At 41.4% G+C, this 21,750-nt stretch overlaps 2 protein-coding genes across 5 annotated transcripts in view; one reads left to right on the forward strand and one right to left on the reverse strand.

The window, feature by feature from the left end:
• Positions 1-20,759, reverse strand: part of drc3 (dynein regulatory complex subunit 3) — a 63,142-nt gene extending 42,383 nt beyond the window's left edge. Inside the window, exons 1-6 of the mRNA XM_072559195.1 lie at positions 20,493-20,759; positions 8,411-8,588; positions 7,623-7,739; positions 6,834-7,000; positions 6,556-6,702; positions 1,839-1,958 (exon numbers count right to left, since the gene is read on the reverse strand). Of these exons, the coding sequence (XP_072415296.1) occupies positions 1,839-1,958; positions 6,556-6,702; positions 6,834-7,000; positions 7,623-7,739; positions 8,411-8,570 (711 nt within the window). The 5' untranslated portion in view covers positions 8,571-8,588; positions 20,493-20,759. The remainder of the gene's footprint in view (positions 1-1,838; positions 1,959-6,555; positions 6,703-6,833; positions 7,001-7,622; positions 7,740-8,410; positions 8,589-20,492) is intronic.
• A 128-nt stretch (positions 20,760-20,887) lies between these two features.
• Positions 20,888-21,750, forward strand: part of LOC140464293 (TOM1-like protein 2) — a 61,501-nt gene continuing 60,638 nt past the window's right edge. For 2 of the 4 annotated variants that reach the window (XM_072559193.1, XM_072559194.1), the window contains exon 1: positions 20,889-21,005. In XM_072559193.1, the coding sequence (XP_072415294.1) occupies positions 20,954-21,005 (52 nt within the window). In that variant the 5' untranslated portion in view covers positions 20,889-20,953. Of the gene's footprint in view, positions 21,006-21,750 lie in introns of all 4 variants that reach the window. The other 2 variants (XM_072559191.1, XM_072559192.1) reach the window with 2 other exon arrangements.

Genomic DNA, 21,750 nt, shown 5'->3' on the forward strand with positions numbered 1-21,750 from the left:
AAACCCTTCAGCCCCAGACTTTTCAGAGTCTGTGTCGTTTACAACCTCTCTGAGAAAGAAATTCCAAGGACAGCATAACCTTGTTAAAGAAGCAGCTTTGTCACAATAGTAAGCTGATTCATTTGGGTATTCTCTTGTTCATGGGTGTCCAAATCAAAGTCCTGATGAATTTTCTGTTCGTCTGATGTGAAACACACTTGCCCATTTATAGGTCAGTAAAAGATGCAGACTCAATGACCATCAAGAATGTGAATATAACTGAATCACCAGATGCTGGCAAACTTGCCAATGCTTTTTGAAGCTCACTTACTTTGTCTTTGGTTTACAGGATTTCTGCAACAAAGTGGAAGGATTCCTAGCCAGTGGTGACAGGCTGACCTGATCAATTAACAGTGCCTTATTATACACCAGACTAAGCAAGTTCGTGTACCAGACTTATAAAAACTATCTCAGAGGGAGATTGTGGTCCTAAACTTCCATTGCTAGACACATCACCTTGGGGAATCAATAAATATTCTTCCTACTCCCATCAATTGGGAATGAAGAATCTGCCAATCTGTATGGTTAACGTTACTAACAACAGTTTATATCATACCTAGAAGTAATGGATTATTTTTGCATTCATTCTGCAATCACATGGTGCACAATAAAAAAATGTCATGTCCAGTAACAAGTGTACAACTTCCCCACTTTCCTTCCGAAAGAGGAAAAGAGTCTATTCCTAGAATGTTCTCCAACTTATTGTCTCTGTTTATCTCATTGCTCTCTAACATACAAGACTACAATCTGACCTCCCAAAGAATTTCATCTTACTGGGCATGGATTGTTTCTTTTGTTCATGAGAGATGAGCATCTTTACTTTATCAGCATTTGTTGCCTTTTGAGAAGGCAGTGAGAGTCATCTTTTTGAACCATTACAGTACATCTAGTGCATGTAGACCTGTAGTGCTATTATGGAAGGAGTTCCAGGATTTTGACCCATCCACACTGAAGAAATGTGATATTGTTGCAAGTCAGCTGGTGTGTGACTTGACGAGGGAGGGGACTTGCAGGTAACTGTGTCCTATACACCATTTGAAAGGTGTATGTGAAAAAGAGACTTTGCAAGTTACAGCAGTTCATCTTGTAGTTGGTACACACTGCAGCCACTGTGCATTGATTATAGGCAGGGAGCAAATATTGAAGATGGTGCACAGAGTACTGATCAAATAGGTTACTTTGTCCTGGACAGTGTTGAACTCCTTGGGTATTGTTGAAGCTGCATTCATTGGAACAATGAGTACTCCACCACACTCCTAATCTATCTCTTGTACATGGTGGACAGGCTTTGTGAACTCAGGAACTGAGTTACTTGCATCAGAATTCTTAGCTTCATATCTGCTATTATAACTGTTGTATTTATAAGGTTGATCTAGTTCAATTTCTGGTCAATGGTAATCTTCAGGACGCTGATGGCTAGAGATTCAGTGACATCAAAGCCATTGTACGTCAAGGGGAAACAGTTATATTTATCTCATTGGAGATGTTCTTGCCTGATATTGTGAGAACCTTTGCTGATTTATCTTTGTTTTCTCAATTTTGAATTCTGATCTGGAAATGAGCTGTCATTGCACACATGTTACTTTTCAGCAAATGACACTGAACAAGGCTTAAGGGAGAAAAGTACGCAGTGGATTTGATTTTTCCCTTTCAGGTTGTTTTTGTTGCTTCCCTGAATTAGATCAAGATATTAATTTGAAATGAAGTATATATTACAAGGAACTGAACTTTTGCTAAAAAAGATTATGTGAAGATGTGATTCCTAATGTATGCTTAGTTTATACAAGAGCCTTTCTTACCTTATGTAGAGCCAGTTCCTCCTCTTGTAACCTTATCTTCTCGAGCTTTTTAAATGCTATGTCTTCATGGTACATCAAATTTGCAACAGCACTGTGATGCTTTTCTAAAGCAATTTCTTTCTATAACAAATAGAGATTTTTCAATTCATGACTTTTGCAAACCATATTTTCTTTTCTACTTCCTTTGATATCTGAGTTAGCTATCATCAATATTACAGTGCATGTGACTGGTAACTGCACTTTGATCTATGTCAATATATGGTGAATGTAGACGCCTCAAAATTAAAGATTTAGGAAGTACCTTTCATGACCTCAGGATGTTGCAAAGCCCTTCATAGCCAATTAATTGTTTTGAAGTGTAATCACTGTTGTAATGCAAGAAATGTGGCATCCAATTTGCATACATGCTCTCGTAAACAGGCCAATAATAATGAGCAGATAATCTGTTTTAGTCATGTTGGTTAAGGGATAAATGTTTGCAAAAACACCAGATGGAACTAATCTGTTCATCTTTGAAATAATGATTTGATATTTTTAGATCCAGCGGAAGACCTGAATTTAGTAATATATTTAAAAGATAGCACCACCAACATTCCTTCAGCATTGCACTGGAGTGTCAGCTCAGACTTTATATGTAAGCCTCTAGAATGATGCTTCCACTCTATCAACTGACTCAGAGTCAAGAAAGCTACAAATTGAGCAAAGGCTGACAGTTAAAACATTGAGGATGCACTCTCTTCTTGCTGGTGTGTGGATTCAGGTCTGAACTTGGCACCACCCTATTGAGATGTAGCTGAGGTCTGCAATTCTGCTTGGCAGATCTTAACATGTTTTCCCACAATCTATGACCCTTTCACATAGCATGTTACATCCCTGATAGAATAATTATATATTTTTTAATTCTCTTATTTTTTTCTTCTCTGTCCTACTGTAATTGTGGTGATACATAGAAATACTAGTTTTGTTAAACTCTAGTATACAGTACCATTCACTTACAAAAATGGGGATCTTTTTCCTAATTAATTTCTTTCCTTCCTCCAATGCTAATAGAAATGGGCTCCTTGCTGGTTTTACAGATGAATGGTTACCATCCATTGTGAACCTACTCATTAATTATCAATAGGCAACTTGATCACAGGAGACATCACTGGTATTTTCATTTTCATTCTCTCTTGACAATGTTTATTCTGAGACTGTTGGACAGCATTCAGTAGCTGGAATGATGGGTAATTTCATCCTGTTACAAAGACATCAATATAATTGCAGCATTCCACCTATGGTGTTGTTGAGATCTGCTAATTCATCATAGACAGGGGAACCTGGGTCTTTTCTGTTCTCTAAGCTTTACTCATTAATGGCCTTGATCAACTGGTCTCTTTTTCTCTTTTTTGAAAAAAGAATCACTATCAATCCCACACCATTAAAAATGTATTTGGTGGCCTGGACATTTGTAGACAAAGAAAATATTTATACTTTGTATATGTAGCCTGCAACTTGGGCTTGTGTGAGGGTACTTGTGCACTGTGAGGAGCCTAATTTAAGCCTATTAACACATGGTTGAGATTCACATATTAGAACATACCCCAATATAGCATGGGAACAGGTCCTTCAGCCTACCATGTCTGAGCCAACCATGGTAAAATAATCCTATCTGTCTGCACATGGTCCGTATCCCTCTATTCCTTGCCTGGTCATGTCTATGTCTAACTGCCTCTTAAATGTTGCTATTAAATATACTTCTACCACCTCCCCTGGTAGCGTGTTCTGGGCATCTACAACCCTTTACTCAAAAAGAACTTGCTTTGCACATCTTTAAACTTTCCCCTCTCACCCTAAACTTATGGCTGTTAGTGTTTGACATTTCCATCCAGAGTAAAAGAATTCTGACTGTCCACCCTATCTATGCCTCCCATAATTTTATGTACTTCTATCAAGTTAGAGAATTTATGTTTGTTGACATGTGTCAATCAAGTGAGAGCTTTCTATTTGATGATGGCAAATTTCTTCAATGTTATTAGAGCTTCACTCATCCAAGCAAGTGAGGAACATTTCATCACACTCCTGACTTAAGCCTTGATAATAATGGACAGTCTTTTTGGAGTTAGAAGGAAAGTTACTTGCTTCTTAGTTTCCAAACTACTTTTGTAGTCACAATATTATACGGGTATTCCATCAGTTTCTGGTCTATAGTAACCCCCAAGGTACTGATAATGGGAGGGGGGGGGGCATTCAGCAATCATAAGATATTTTAACATCAAAGAACAGTGGTTAAATTTGCTCTTGTTGGGTTAGTGTTTGCCTGGCACATGTGCAATGTCAATGATACTTGTTGGTTATCAGCCAAAGACCTAGATATTTTCTGGGTTTTACTGCATTTGGATATGGATTGCTTCAGTATCTGAGGAGTTGTGAATGATATCAAACGTACCACAATCATCAGTGAACTTTCCTACTTCTAACCTTATGATGGAAGGAAGGTCATTGATAGCTGAAGATGGTTGAGCCTGGGACACAATTTTGGAGGTATGGTTAGTAAGTTTGTAGATGACACCAAGATTGGTGGCATCATGGAGACTGAAGAAACTTATCTGGGAATGACAAACCTAAGAAACACCTGAAGTGATATCCTGAATCAGAGATGATTGAATTCAACAACCACACTATCTACCTTGTGCTAGGTATGACACTACCTGTGAATTCTCATGGATTCCAGTTTTGCTAAGGCTCCTGATTCCCACTGACTCTAGTTTTGCTCAGGCTCCTTGATGTCACACTAAGTCAAGTGCTGTTTTGGTGTAAAGGGCAGTCACTCTTACCCCATCTTGCTACTGGTAATCCATTTGATTATGCCCGAAACATTGAGTGATGGGGGACTTTGTTGAATGGGAAAATTCATCATGTTGGGATAGGGAGAAGAGATCCTGCTAAAACCAAGAACTCGAGATTTTTAAACACAAGACAACGGTTCTGCCAATAGAGCAGCATGTTTAGCAGAGAGAATTTTCCATTATGTTGAGGAGTTAATATGGAATAACTGCTCTAAACTCTAATCTGTTAGTTGCCTCCTAAGTAATGTTTAATCAAAACTGATTGTAGTTTGTTTGAAACCATTAAATGTTAAAAGGTGAAATCTTGTTGTATGATTCTTTCTAAAAGGTACTGGAATATTCATATCTCTGTTAGAAAGTTATCATAACAACATGTAAAATGGTCACCAGGGTAAGGCACCAAAGAATGGCTTAGTTCTTGTGGTGCAATGGTAATATCCTTACCTCTGAGCATGGAGGCCTGGGTTCAAGTTCCACATTGCACCAGATAGAGTCATAGAGATGTACAGCACAGAAACAGACCTTTCAGTTCAACTTGTCCATGCCGACCAAATGTCCTAAACTAATTTAGTCACTTTTGCCAGTACTTGGCCCATATCCCTCCAAACCTTTCCTATGTATATAGCCATCCAGATGCCTTTTAAATATTGTAATTGTACCAGCCTCCATCACTCCCTCTGGCAGCTCATTCCATACACATACCACCCTCTATGTGTAAAAGTCGCCCCTTTGGTCCCTTTTAAATTTTTCCCCTCTCACCCTAAAACTATGCCTTCTCGTTCTGGACTCTCCCACCCCAGGGAAAAGACCTTGTCTATTTACGCTACCCATGCCCTTCATGATTTTATAAACCGCTGTAAGGTCACCCCTCAGCCTCCAACGCTCAAGGGAAAACAACCCCAGCCTATTCAACCTCTCCCTGTGATGTCTCTGAACAGGTTACTGGAAAATATCTACACTTAGAGGAATACTAGGGTACTTCAGAGGCTGTGAACATTACAAACACTACCTTGGAGAGGTCTGGATTCAGTTACTGAACAGACCAGATAAGAATGGTTCCTGTCATTTCTACATACAAAAAAAAGACTGGGTGCCATTGCTAAGAGTCCTATATCAGCAAGGATTCAATGCCATAGGGAAAGGAAGTGGTTAGGGGAAAATATTGACAGTGTTCAAATGGCCAATGTTTCTTGAAAACTAAAGATTTACATCATGCTCCCAACACAAAGAAACCTGAACAATGCAGATTTTTAATAGTTAGGAATAAAAGATTATTTGTTGGCTTGAAATACTTATTAAATGGTTGAAACAGGGATTCTCAAGACTGAAGAGCTTCAGAAAATATGTTTACATTAGTGGTCCAAAAAGATTGGAATTCACTCAAGAAGACATAAACCTGAAGCCCTTCGATATTGTTAGCATTGGGCACATTTGGCTATAGTTATTTTGTTTGAATAGTTATCTACACTTGTGGGCGGCACGGTGACACAGTGGTTAGCACTGCTGCCTCACATCGCCAGAGACCTGGGTTCAATTCCCACCTCAGGCGACTGACTATGTGGAGATTGCACGTTCTCCCAGTGTCTGCGTGGGTTTCCTCCGGGTGCTCCGGTTTCCTCCCACAGTCCAAAGATGTGCAGGTCAGGTGAATTGGCCATGCTAAATTGCCCGTAGTGTTAGGTAAGAGGTAGATGTAGGGATATGGGTGGGTTGCGCTTCAGCGGGGCGGTGTGGACTTGTTGGGCCGAAGGGCCTGTTTCCACACTGTAAGTAATCTAATCTTAGATAATTGAATGCAAAATGTGTATTATATCACATGAAACAAGTCCTTCATTATCACCACCTAGCATATCCTTACAACATAAAGTCTATTCTTATTAAATACTTACTGTGGTCTTTTCTATTAATCTGAAATCCAGATACATCAGTGTAGGCAGGTAGGCAGGAATGTACATGCTATACTGCTCATCTTCACACATTGGATTGCCAGCTAGGTTTAGAGTGCGCAGCCTCTTAAATCTTCTGAGATAGATAATCTGCAAGAATAAATTTCTTGTAATTTAGAAAATGGCATAGAAATATTAAGCATTGAAAATAATATATCATAAAATCAAAAAAATATTTTGGGTGGCGGAAGGGAATTATAATCCCCACTTAAATTGCTCACATTTTCCAGTTTATCGATGTGATTTTTTCCAATAGAGAAGATTTGCAGGTTTACTAATGAGTCCATATTTTCAATTTTGGAAATTCTGTTACTGTACAGACTGAGGTCTTCCAGTTTAACCAGTTCATCCAAGCCTTCAATTATCTCAATGTTATTAAAGGACAAATCTAGAAGAAAAATAAATTAACAATTTCCCCTCATTGACAACACACCTTTCCCTTTATGTTTCCAGATCTAAGATACTATCAGCTTTCTAGGTACTCATCATTTGTGTGTTTAGACAATTATTGATCTCCATATTGTTAACTGGCAGGAGTACTTTCAATATTTGATTTTGTAGCCTGCTTGCTTCTGCACAAATCAGAGGGCAAAAAGCACCTTTTCTAATGCAAAACTATTTCTCAGTGATTTCTTTTCCAGTTTTCCCCTTGTCTTTCAAAAAGTCAGGTCTGGAGTTTGTTCTAATTGACATTGGATGCCCTCCTTACCCAAGTAGTCTTTTTGTATGTACCCAAATAGTGCACACTGGTTGACTCATTCACTCTGGAGGATACAACTAAATTTTCACTCAACTGACACATACCCACTTCCAGCAGGAACACATCAGCAAGTCCAATTATGGTGATTCTGAATTAGAAAAACATATTAAAGTAATTCAGTGTCACAACTTGGTCTGCCATTCAATTAATTAAAGACTGATTTGTCATTTCCACAGCTGTCTTTTTCAATAGCGAAAATATAGCTGAACGATATTGGATATTGGATTGTACTGTGTTCTTCAGCACTTACCTAGCCACACGAGGTTGGTCAGAGTGTTCAGTCCCTCAATTTTTTCAATTACGTTATTGTCTAACTGGAGTTTGGTCAGTGTTTTGAACTGCCACAGATTATCAATCTTCAGTATATCTTGAACAGGGAGATCAATCAGAGATTTTAAAACACAAATAATGATAAAATAAATATCTGTACAAATACTTTCTTTGAGGGCAGACTGCTTTTCAAGATAATTCCGATTTAGAATTTATTCCAGTTGACCACTTGATGTCCACTTCTATGTTATTATTTTCTTTCAAATATCCGGTTATTCTAAACATAATTCCAGCTTTGTCAATCCACCACAAGTTTGCAGCTTTCTGCAGTGTTAAAACTTCTTTGACACTTGCCCTCCTTCACCTAAATGCTTTCAGCTTTGTTAGCCTGACTATCTGAGACACTTTCCCTAAACCTCTCTTTCCACTTCTCTGTCTTTCAAAATCTTTTTTTAAAAACCCACTTATTAAATCAAGCTTTTGGCTACCACCTCTAATTTTCTGACTACAAACCAAATTCTGCTCCTTTTTCCTCAGGCCTCCCATCTCTGAATAACTCTGAGATATATTTTTTACATTAAGTTGACTTCATAAATTTAAATTAAATTAAGTCAAAATTATAATCACAGGCATTCAGATCAAATGAGTTATTTTTCAAATATGTATATAATATGCAAGTGTTCATTCTCTGCAAATTATTTTATCAATAACACAATCTATGAACATCCTGTTTATCTAGGTCATAAAAGATATTGATCTAAAGCATACTTCGGTAATCCAGTTGAAGATGTTTTACATCTTTGAATTCAATTCCTTCTAACTGGGCTATTTGCCCAGCTCTTCCTGACGGTCCCTGTTTCTTTACTGCCTCTTCAAGCATTTCATCATCAATGACACTGGGCTCAATTGTTTTATAAAGTCGGCTCATTTTGAATGGTTGTATTTACTTAAGAGATGAAAAAAGGTATATGTTAGAAGGAATATTCATTTCATGCATTACATTATAAGGAACAGAGAACAAATGTCTAGTGTTGCTGCAATACTCAATAGTTGTCACAGAGAACATTCATTTTCCTTTGCAAAGAAGCAAAGTAAAAGTGTATGTCTCCCACATATACTATCACACGTTTTAACGGATTATTAAACATCTCTACTTTCCCTCTCCACTTGCTTGACAATGGAGTCTTGCAAAATAATTGTTATTTCAATTTTTATTTGAAATGATGCAGAAACTAACAGTAGTAAATTGCAAGATATTCAAATGCTTCTTGAAATTTTTATGTGTTACTAAAAATATCCAGTAGGACTTGCCTGCCTTCAATTTCCTCAGAGTTTCCTAGTTAGGGAATAGAAAAATGTGTCTTTTTTGGCAGTCTTGCTGTTGAACACTTAGATGTATTTATTGGTTTGGTTGATAACTGCACCACATAATGCATTACTGAAACAACACAAAATTCTGCAAATGCTAGCAATCTTAAATAAAAATAGGAAATGCTGGAAATACTCAGCAAGTCAGGCAGCATTTAATCTGAGGTTCCTGACTTCACACGTTGTCTGATGTGAAGCTTTGTGCATGGGAAATCATATCTCACAAACTTGATTGAGTTTTTTGAAGATGTGACCGCAGAGATTGGTGCTGGAACCATTGTTCTTCATCATTTATGTACATGATTTCGATGATAATATATGGAGCACGGTTAGTAAGGTTGTGGATGACACTAAAATTGGTGGTATAAATATAGTGATGGAGGTTATTGAAGAGTACAACAGGATCTTGATCAGCTAGACCATGAGTGGAGATTGCATTTATCCAAGTTAAACTCCATCTGCTAATGTGTTACATTTTGGTAAGACAGATCAGGCAGGACTTGTACAGTTAATAGTAGGGCCCTAGAGAATGGTGTTGAACAGAGAGACCAATGGGTTCAGGTACATAGTTTCTTGAAAGTGGCCTCACAGGTAGACAGGGTGGTGAAGAAGGCATTTGGCATGCTTGTCTTCATTGATCAGATGATTGAGTATAGGAGTTGGGACAGCATGTTGCAGCTGTACAAGACATTGGTGAAGCTCTGCTAAAGGAAGGATATTATTAAACTGGAATGAGTGCAGAAAAGATTTTCAAAGGTGTTAGCGGGATTAGAGGGGTTCAGTTATAAAGGAGAGGCTGGATAGGCTGAGACGTTTTCCCTGGAGTGTAGGAGGTTAAGGGGTCACCTTATAGAAATTTATAAAATCATGAGGGGCATTGATAAGGTGAATAGCAAAGGTATTTTCCCTAGGGCAGGGGAATTCAAAACTAAAGGCCATAGTGGTAAGGTGAGAGGGGAAAGATTTAAAAGGGACCTCAGGGGCTGCTTTCCACACACGGTGTGGTGTGTATATCGAATGAACTGCTAAAGGAAATGGTTGATGCAGGTAAAGTGACAACATTTAAAAGACATTTCAACAGGCATATGAATAGGAGAAGGTTTAGAAGGATATGGGCCACATGCAGGCAAATGCGACTAGAATAATTTGGGAAAGCTGGTTGACATGGACGAATTGGACTGAAGGGTCTGTTTTGATGTTGTATGACTCAATGACTATTTTCTGATGCTATTAACATGAAAGTGAGCTCTACTGAGAGGGTTGAAAAGTAAAAACAACAATGAAGTTTTGTGATTTGTGGTATTACTGTATAAGTCAGATTCCAGTGTGAAACCTGCTTTTTGTTCATCATTGTGGTCAATGATCATGTTAACAAGGCGATCAAAGTACTTTTAACAAATGAACAAGGTTTTTACACAAAAGGAGCAAAGCAGTAACCACTGCACTACTAACACTACACAATAATTATTTAAATTGTCTTATTACAAATATCAAAGATAGACATTCAATCCTACTTCCCTCAATGGCAACCTTATAGATATAAAATCTTTAATGAAGATCACACTGTTTCCACATTAATGTTCATTTTTCAGTTGTCATGACTATAGTTCATTCTGAAGTTTTCTGTTTACTTACTTCTAAGCCACTCAGGATTTCTTCTGCCCCATTTATTTTGAGTGCTAAACGACACTGCTAGTGCTGGAGGCTTTTCTCTCAAATGACTTGCTTGTCTTTGAAAGAAACTTTCAGTTTGCCCTACGAAATGAATTTGTTTCTGTCTCTTGTGTCACAGGGCACTTTGTGCTCAGCAATAGCCCCTTATTTTTCTCTCTTCTACCCTTGTTTCTCATGCACAGAATTATTTACATAGAACATAGCACAGTACAGGCTCTTCGGCACTTGATGTTGTGCTGACCTTTCATCCCACTCTAAGATCAAACTACCCTACATACCCTTCATTGTACTATCTTTCACGTGCCTATCCAAGAGTTGCTTCAATGTCCCTAAGGTATCTGACTCTACTACCACTGCTGGCAGTGCATTCCATGCCATTCCACATAGGACAGTCCACCTTCCGTAGTTACACTGGCACCACTCCCCACCTCTTCCTCCGCTACAGTGATAACTGCCACCTCATGCTCCCGCGACGAGGTTGAGGAGTTCATCAACTTCACCAACACATTCCACCCCAACCTTAAATTCACCTGAACCATCTCTGACACCTACCTCCCCTTCCTGGATCTCTCCATCTCCATCAATGACGACAGACTGAACACTGACTTTTTTTTTTACAAACCCACAGATTCCCACAGCTACCTGGATTACACCTCTTCCCACCCTACCTCCTGCAAAAATGCTATACTGTATTCCCCATTTCTCTGCCTCCACCGTATCTGCTCCAAGGAGGACCAGTTCCACCTCAGAACACACCAGATGGCCTCCTTCTTTAAAGACCAAAAATTCCCTTCCCACACGGTCAATGATGCCCTCTAACACAGCTCATCCACGTCCCGCACCTCCGCCCTCAAACTCCACCCCTCCAAACACAACAAGGACAGAACCCCCTGGGTCTTCACCTTCCATCCTACCAACCTCCGCACAAAGCACATCATCTGCTGACAGTTCCGACCCCTTTCCACTTTCTGCAAAGACCATTCCCTCCGTGACTACCTGGTCAGATCCATGCATCCTAACAACCCACCCTCCCCTCCTGGCACCTTCCCCTGACACCACAGGAATTGCAAAACCTGCGCCCACCTGTTGGTCAAGGACAGTATTACAGTTGCAGATTTGCCGAGGTGCGAGGGAGGAGTGAAGGACTTCTAGGAAGGTGAGTCAAACTGTTTAAAAACCTTACTTCAGGCATCGGGGCCTCCATTTGCTGAGAGGTGCGAGGGAGGAGCAAAGGACTTCTAGGAAGTCATATATTTGTGTGGTTGCGTTACCCAAAATACTACTTGGGTAGTGTCTCCCACCCATCCTGTGCACCAGATTGGTAAGGTAACGAGTTTATTTTTTATTCCTTATTTTTCAACAGTCTCTTTGGGAATTTAGAATAATGGGAATGGAGGTTCGGGCAGTTGAATGTTCCTCCTGCAGAATGTGGGATGTGCACTCAACTTCAGCTCCTCGAAAACCGCGTTAGGGAACTAGAGCTAGAGCTGGATGAACTTCGGGAGGCAGAGAGGGTTATTGAGAGGAGTTACAGGGAGGTAGTCACTCCTCAGGTACAAGAAAAAGACAGATGGGTTACAGTCAGGGGATGGAAAGGGAACCGACAGGCAGTTCAAGGACCCCCTGTGGCCATTCCCCTCAACAATAAGGATACCGTTTTGGATACTGTTGGGGGGGACGAATTACCAGGGGAAAGCAGTGGGTCACAGGGATCTGGCACAGAGTCTGTCTCTGCTGCTCAGAAGGGAAGGGGGAAGAGGAGCAGAGCAGTAGTAGTCATTGGGGACTCCATAGTTAGGGGGACAGATAGGAGGTTCTGTGGGTGCGAGAGACTCTCACGGTTGGTGTGTTGCCTCCCTGGTGCCGGGATTTGTAATGTCTCTGATCGTGTTTTTGGGATCCTTAAGGGGGTGGGGGTCCAGCCCCAAGTCGTGGTCCACATAGCCACCAACGACATAGGTAGGAAGAGAGATGGGGATTTAAGGCAGAAATTCAGGGAGCTAGGATGGAAGCTTAGAGCTAGGATGAACAGAGTTGTTGTCTCTGGTTTGTTGCTCGTACCATGTGCTAGTGAGGCGAGGAATAGGGAGAGAGAGGAGTTGAATATGTGGCAACGGGGATGGTGCAGGAGGGAGGGTTTTGGATTCTTGGATAATTAGGGCTCTTTCTGGGGTAGGTGAGACCTCTATAAGCAGGATGGTCTTCATCTGAACCAGAGGGGTACCAATATCCTGGGGAGGAAATTCACTAAGGATATTGGGGTGGGTTTAAACTAATCCAGCAGGGGAATGGGAACCAAAATTGTAGTTCGAGTATAGAAAACATTGAGAGAAGGGAGGTTTCAGGGACACAAGATGGCACCAGCAAGCAAGAAGTTGGTTTGAAGTGTGTCTACTTCAATGCCAGGAGCATCCAGAATAAGGTGGGTGAACTTGCAGCATGGGTTTGTACCTGGGACTTCAATGTTGTGGCCATTTCGGAGACATGGATAGAGCAGGGAAAGGAATGGTTGTTGCAAGTTCCAGTATTTAGGTGTTTCAGTAAGAACAGAGAAGATGGTAAAAGAGGGGGAGGTGTGCCATTGTTGGTCAAGGACAGTATTACAGTTGCAGAAAGGATGTTTGGGGACTCATCAACTGAGGTAGTATGGGCTGAAGGTAGAAACAGGAAAGGAGAGGTCACCCTATTGGGAGTTTTCTATAGGCCTCCGAATAGTTCCAGAGATGTAGAGGAAAGGATAGCAAAGATGATTCTTGATAGGAGTGAGAGAGACAGGGTAGTTGTCATGGGGTACTATAGATGGGTCAGTTTTTGTCCAGTGTGTGCAGGCGGGCTTCCTGACACAGTATGTAGACAGGCCAACAAGGGGCGAAGCCACATTAGATGTGGAACTGGGCAATGAGCCTGGCCAGGTGTTAGACTTGGAAGTAGGTGAGCACTTTGGTGATAGCGAACATAATTCTGTTATGTTTAGTTTAGTGATAGAAAGGGATAGGTGTATACCACTGGGCAAGAGTTACAGCTGGGAGAAAGGCAATTACGATGCGATTAGGCAAGATTTAGGAAGCATAGGATGGGGAAGGAATCTTCAGGGGATGGGCACATTAGAAATGTGGAGCTTATTCAAGGAAAAGCTCCTGTGTGTCCTAGATAAGTATGTACCTGTCAGGCAGGGAGGAAGCTGTAGAGCGCGGGGGCCGTGGTTTACAAAGGAAGTGGAATCTCTGGTCAAGAGGAAGAAGGCAGCTTATTTAGGATGAGATATGAAGGCTCAGTTAGGGCACTTGAGGGTTGCAAGGTAGCCAGGAAAGACCTAAAGAGAGAGCTCAGAAGAGCCAGGAGGAGACATGAGAAGTTGTTGGCGGATAGGATCTACAGGTTTCTACAGGTATTTAAGGAATAAAAGAATGACGAGAGTAAGATTAGGGCCAATCAACAATAGTAGCGGGAAGTTATGTGTGGAGTCAGAGGAGATAGGGGAAGCATTAAATGAATATTTTTCAACAGTATTCACCCTAGAAAACGACAATGTTGTCGAGGAGAATACTGAGATACAGGCTACTAGATTAAGTGGGATTGAGGTTCACAAGGAAGAGGTATTAGAAACCTGCAGAGTGTGAAAATAGATAAGTCCCCTGGGCAGGATGGGATTTATCCTAGAATCCTCTGGGAAGCCAGGGAGGAGATTGCCGAGCCTTTGGCATTGATCTTTAAATTGTCATTGTCTACAGGAATAGTGCCAGAAGACTAGAGGATAGCAAATGTGGTTCCCCTGTTCAAGAAGGGGAGTAGACACATCCCTGGTAATTATAGACGAATGAGCCTTACTTCAATTGTTGGTAAAATATTGGAAAATGTTATAAGAGATAGGATTTATAATCATCAAGAAAAGAATAATTTGATTAGGGATAGTCAGCACGGTTTTGCGAAGGGTAGGTCGTGCTTCACAAACCTTATTGAGTTCTTTGAGAAGGTGACCAAACAGGTTGATGAGAGTAAACCAGTTGATGTGGTGTATATGGATTTCAGCAAGGCATTCGATAAGGTTCCCCACTGTAGGCTATTGTACAAAATGTGGAGGAATGGGATTGTGGGAGATAGAGCAGTTTGGATCAGTAATTGGCTTGCTGAAAGAAGACAGAGGGTGGTGGCTGATGGGAAATGTTCATCCTGGAGTCCAATTACCAGTAGTGTACCGCAAGGGTCAGTGTTGGGTCCACTGCTGTTCATCATTTTTGTAAACGACCTGGATGAGGGTGTAGAAGGGTGGGTTAGTAAATTTGCAGATGACACTAAGGTTGGTGGAGTTGTGGATAGTGACGAAGGATGTTGTAGGTTACGGAGAGACATAGACAAGCTGCAGAGCTGGGCTAAGGGGTGGCAAATTGAGTTTAATGCGGACAAGTGTGAGATGATTCACTTTGGTCAGAGTAACCGGAATGCAAAGTACTGGGCTAATGGTAAGATTCTTGGTAGAGTAGATGAGCAGAGAGATCTCGGTGTCCATGTACACAGATCCTTGAAAGTTGCCACCCAGGTTAAGAAGGCATACAGTGTTAAGGCGTTGTTAAGAAGGCATACAGTGTTTTAGCTTTTATCAATAAAGGGATCGAGTTCCGGAACCATGAGGTTATGCTGCAGCTGTACAAAACTCTGGTGCGGTCGCACTAGGAGTGTTGTGTACAGTTCTGGTGACCGCATTATAAGAAGGATGTGGAAGCTTTGGAAGGGTGCAGAGGAGATTTACTAGGATGTTGCCTGGTATGGAGGGAAGGTCTTACGAGGAAAGGCTGAGGGACGTGAGGCTGTTTTTGCTGGAGAGAAGAAGGTTGAGAGGTGACTTAATAGAGACATATAAGACAATCAGAGGGTTAGATAGGGTGGACAGGGAGAGCCTTTTTCCAAGTATGGTGACGGCCAGCACGAGGGTCATAGCTTTAAATTGAGGGGTGATAGATATAGGACAAATGTCAGAGGTAGTTTCTTTACTCAGAGTAGTAAGGGTATGGAATGCTTTGCCTGCAATGGTAGTAGATTCACCAACTTTAAGTACATATAAGTCATCATTGGACAAGCATATTGACGTACATGGAATAGTGTAGGTTATATGGGCTTCAGATTGGTATCACAGGTCGGCGCAACATCAAGGGCCGAAGGGCCTGTACTGTGCTGTAATGTTCTATGTACTTATGTACCTCCCCCCTCACCTCCATCCAAAGCCCCAAAGGAGCCTTCCACATCCATCAAAGTTTCACCTGCACATCCACCAATGTCATTTATTGTATCCATTGCTCCCGATGTGGTCTCCTTTACATTGGGGAGACTGGACGCCTTCTTGCAGAGTGCTTTAGGGGAGATCTCTGGGACACCTGCACCAATCAACCCCACCACCCCGTGGCCCAACATTTAAACTGCCCCTCCCATTCTGCAGAGGACATGCAGGTCCTGGGCCTCTTCCACCGCCACTCCCTCACCACCCGATGCCTGGAGGAAGAACGCCTCATCTTCTGTCTCGGAACACTTCAACCCCATGGCATCAATGGGACTTCACCAGTTTCCTCATTTCCCCTTCCCCCACCTTACCCCAGTTCCAACCTGCCAGCTCAGCACCATCCTCATGACCTGTCCTACCTGCCAATCTTCCTTCCCATCTAACCCCTCCACCCTCCTTTCTGACCTATCACCTTCATCCCCACCTCCATATACGTATTGTACTCTTAACTACCTTCACCCCAGCCCCACCTCCCCCCCCTCCCATTTATCTCTCCAAACCGGAGGATCTCTGACTCATTCCTGATTAAGGGCTTTTGCCCGAAACGTCGATTTTCCTGCTCCTCGGATGTTGCCTGACCTGCTGTGCTTTTCCAGCACCACTCTAAACTAGCCTCTGATCTCCAGCATCTGCAGTCCTCACTTTTGTTTAGTGCATTCCACACACCCACCACTCTCTGTGTAAAGAACCTACCTCTGACATCTCCCCGAAACCTTACTCTAATCATCTTAAAATTATGCCCCCTCATGATAGCCATTTCCAACCTGGGAAAAAGATCTCTGACCATTCACTCCATCTTTGCCTCTCATCATCTTGTACACCTCTATCAAGTCACCTCTCTTCCTTCTTCACTACAATGAGAAAACCCCCAGCTGCCTCAATCTTTCTTCATAAGACATGCCCTCTAGTCCAGGCAGCATCCTGGTAAATTTCCTCTGCACGCTCTCTAAAGCTTCCACATCCTTCCCATAGTGAGGTGACCAAAACTGAATGTAATATTCCAAGTGTGGTCTTTGGAGCTGCAGCATAACCTCGCAGCTCTTAAACTTAATCCCCCTGCTTATGAAAGCCAACACACCATATGCCCTTCTTAACAACCTACCAATTTGGTTGGCGACTTTGAGGGATCGATGGACGTGGACCCAAGATCACTCTGTCCCTCCACACTGCCAAGAATCCTGCCTTTAACCCTGTATTCTGCATTCAACTTCAAGCTTCCAAAATGAATCACTTCACACTTTTCCAGGTTGAATTCCATCCGCCACTTATCAGCCCAGTCCTGCATCCTGTCAATGTCCCGTGGCAACCTACAACAGTCCTCCACGTTATTCACCACTCCACCAACCTTTGTGTTATCAGCAAAATTATAAACCCACCCTTCCACTTCCTCATTCAAGTCAATTATAAAAATCACAAAGAGCAGCGGTCCCATAACCAATCTCTGCAGACCATGCTCCAGGTTGAATATTTTCCATCTACTACCAGCCTGTTTTCTATGGGCCAGCCAATTCTGTATCATGACAGCCAGATTTCCCTGTATCCCATGCTTCCTTAATTCTAAATGAGCCTACCATGATGAACCTTATAAAATGGCTTGCTAAAATCCATGCACACCACATTCACTTCTCTACCTTCATCGATGTGTGTTGTTACATCCTCAAAGAATTCAATAACATTGGTGAGCCATGACCTGCCCCTCACAAAGCCACGTTATCTCTAATCAACCTATGGTTTCCAACGAATCATAAATCCTGTTTCTCTAAATCTTGCCCATCACAGATGTAAGACATCTGTAGTTCCCAGGATTATCCTTATTCCTTAAACAAAGGAATAACATTTGCCACCCTCCAATCATCTGGTACTTCTCCAGTGGACAGTGAGGATTCAAAGATCATTGCCACATGCACAGCAATCACTTCCCTCTTTTCCAGTAGTAGTGGGTATATCCCATCTGTCCCAGGGGATTTATCTGTCCTTACTTTCAGCACATCGTCCTTCTTAACATCAACCTGTTCGAGCATATCAGTCTGTTTCATGCTGTCCTTGCAAATGTCAAGGTTCCTCTCAGTAATGAATATTAAGCAGAGTATTCATTCAGGACCTCCCCTACCTCCTTTGATTCCAGGCAAAAGTTTACTCAACTAACCCTGATCGGCCTTACCCTCACTCTGGCCATCCTCTTGTTCCTGACGTAAGTGTAGGGTGCCTTATGGTTTTCCTTAATCCTACCTGCTAAAGCTTTTTCATATCCCCTTCTAGCTCTCCGAAGTCCATTCTTCAGTTCCTTCCTTGTAACCCTCTAGAGCCATGTCTGATCCTTGCCTCCTCAACCTTAAGTAAGTTTCCTTCTTCCTCTTGACTAGATGTTCCACATGCCTTGTCACCAATGGTTCTTTCAACCTACCATCCCTTCCTGGCTTCAGTGGGACAAACCTATCAGCAAGTGCTTAAACAACCTCCACATTTTTGTCGTGCATTTCCCTGACAACATCTGCTCTCAATTTAGGTGCTCCAGTTCCTGCTTAATAGTATTGTAATTTCCCCTCCCACAATTAAATACTTTCCAATACTGTCTACTCCTATCCCTCTCCATGAATATCGTAAAGGTCAGGGAGTTGTGATCACTAACATCTGAATGCTCTCCCAACGAGAGATGGGACACCTGGCCTGGTTTATTGTCAAGCACCAAATCCAATATGGCCTCCCCTCCAGCCAGCCTATCTACGTAGTCCAATATGGCCTCTCCTTGAGTCAACCTATCTACCTGAAGGTACATTCAATCCTGAAGGTAAATTCAATCTATTTTAAATTAAAACCATGTACCATCTACAGAATTCAAAAATGAAATTAAAATCATGTCCATCACTCCTTAACACACACATTATAGACATACAAACCAAATTGATGAAGTGTAGGCATTAATGTCAAAAATAAGTCAGCTCTGTAGATAGCTAACTTAAACAAACAAACACTGGAGGGATGCTGGTCAGGATAAACAAAAGTGGTCAAAGTCATGGTCTAAAATTGGGGAATTCAATGTTGGTTACTGCAAGCTTTAAAGTGTCAAATTAGAAAAATGAGATGTTGTTCTGTCTGCCTGCACTGGGCTTCATCCAACACATGATCTCTGGACTCTGCCACTCTTGCTACATATGAAGTTTGAAGGAATCAATAGAAGGGATGTTTGGAGGTTTGTACACTCCCTGTGATACATATCTTCACCTTTGTCATTCCTGACAAGGTCTCACAATGTACTAAATAAAACAGAGTTGTGGTACCTAAATATCAGGAACAAACAAAAAACAGAAAGTGCTGGAGGAATTCAGCAGATCTACCAGCATCAGTGCAGAGAAAAACAGAAGTTCATGTTTCCAGTCTAGTGACCCTTATCAGACCAGGAACTCTGGCAAAGGGTATCTGAACATAAAAACATTAGTGCTATTGTCTCTCTACAGATGCTGCCAAAGCTGCTGACTTTCTTCAGCACTTTCTGTTTTTCTCTCAAAGCCTTTCGGGGTGAGCCTTCCATATTTTGGTTGCTCACAGGCCAGGGCTCGCAAAGTATTTCTGCTGTGGTGCTTGAAGTCTCCTATGGCAATCATTTTCTTAGTAGACTAGTTGTTTCAGGAATCTAGCATCGAGCATAGAAACTGTGTAAAATAAAACAAAGAAGTATGCATCCTGACATTTGGAACAAACAAAACCAAAAAGTGCTGAAGAAACTCAGCAGGTCTGGTAGCATTTCTGGAGAGAAAACAGAGTTAATGCTTCATGTTCTATGAACCATCTTCAAACTTAAAAGTAGTTAGCTGGTCCCAGTTATGAAGAAGGGTCACAGGACCTGAAACTTTAACTCTGTTTTTTTCTCCACAAATGTTGCCACACCTGTTGGCTTTCTCCAGCTATTTCTGTTTTTGTTTGTTATAGGAACTGTCTACATATTACCCTTGGAGAAGAAATTCCACGTCAACTCTGTCTTAAATGGGTGACTCCTTATTTTGCACTTCTGAAGGTAGAGGTTTGAGTGAATGTAGACCAATTAGGCCAAACAGCCTTTTTGAGATGCAGATTCAGTATAATCAAATACATTGGCACTTTGAAGAGTCCACATTCCATTTGAAGTACTTTAGGCTTGTATTAAGTGCTGTTGTTTTCGAAATGTATAGTTTCATCAGAGGAAGTGATGGAGGAGAGTACAATTGCAAGATTTAAAGGGCATCTGCAAGGGATGTTCCTAGGAAAAGTTTAGAGGGATAAGGGCCAAATGCTAGCAAATGGGAGTAGATCAGAACAGGATGTCTGATCGGTACGGACCAGTTGGACCGAAGGGTCGAGAGTGTAGTGCTGGAAAAGCACAAGAGGTCAGGCAGCATCCAAGTAGGAGAATCGACATTTCGGACATAAGCCCTTTACAGAAGGGTCTGTTACCATGCTGTATGATTCCATGTCCGATCCGCTGAGTTGCTTTTGAGTGATCATATAAAGTCTGTATTGGGTAGAAACACTACTTACCCTATTAGTAATTGTAACGTTTACCTGGATATAATCAGCCACTTCTGTTTACTCTTCCATTGAGGTGTCGCTGAGCTGAGCTTCTCTCGGTTGCTAGGATAAATATCACGTGACCTAGGCCGCCACCCTCTTCATCAGCAACATCATGAAGAAAGGATTCGTACCGGTTCAACTGCTAATATGTAGTACTACTGATAAAAGAAAATTTAAAACAAAATTATTCTCGTTTTAAAATATAATTTTAAGGGTGATGGGACAGGCAAAACAATCATCCAGAAACGATAGCGAACTAACTTGATGGAACGTTTGATCGACATGGCGGTTGACCAATAAGTGTATAGGATAAGGCGGTGAAGGCGGGGATGTGCAGGCTTCTGACCAATCAGTAAGAGAGAGCAACGGGCATTTGCTCGCGCTATCAAGCTCGGTTGAAGCGAAGTTGACGTCACCCATATCCATTGGATGCTTGTGGAGGAAGCGTCAAGATGGAGTTCTTCATTGGTAATCCATACAGTACTCCTGTCGGGCAATGTATAGGTGAAGATCTCACTTTACAGTCAATCTTAAGATGTGTTCTAGTTGTTTTGTGACTGTTTACTCTGTTTCTTAAGTGTCGTAAATATTTGTCTCGTTTTGAAGTTAATCTCTTCAGAATGTCGTGTTATTTTTTTTTGGCATTGAGTATGCTTCAGAGTGTTCTGGATTTTTTTGTCACTTTTAAAAATTGCCACGAGGAAAGCGATAATTTAAATTTTTATAAAACTGTTATGTTAAATTATTTCAAGGTGGCGCATGGCTTAAAAGTGGAGGTTTCTGCCCCCCTTCCCCCCCCCCCCCCCCAATGTTTGTTTACATGTTTGCAATGTCATTGGAAAGCGATACGGTCCAAGGTGATTTATGTATCTTTATTTTACACATGGGTGTATAAAGTTCTTCAGCTTATACGTTGGAATTTAAAATAGACAGGCAGGAGGCTGGAATTTAGCAGTCAAATTGCCCTGTCCGCCTTGAGTCCTGCCTGATAAAACTTGCGCCTGATACCAGATTGAACCATTTGTGTTAATGTATTCTTGTCGTTGTTTTGATTTTATTTTTCCAATAGTATCCGCTTTGTGGCAAACAAAATAAAACGTAGTTTTACCAATTGAATGCAGTCGTTTATCTCAGATTTAGAACTGCAATTTGTTTGCTCGCAATCTTGTTGCAAAATGTCGAATGATACATGCGTGTAAGACCCTACTCTTCACGCTGATCTGTTTTGGCTGATTGCTCAAAAGTACTA

Source organism: Chiloscyllium punctatum, chromosome 40 (assembly GCF_047496795.1).
Source record: "Chiloscyllium punctatum isolate Juve2018m chromosome 40, sChiPun1.3, whole genome shotgun sequence".
Classification (NCBI taxonomy): Eukaryota; Metazoa; Chordata; class Chondrichthyes; order Orectolobiformes; family Hemiscylliidae; genus Chiloscyllium; species Chiloscyllium punctatum.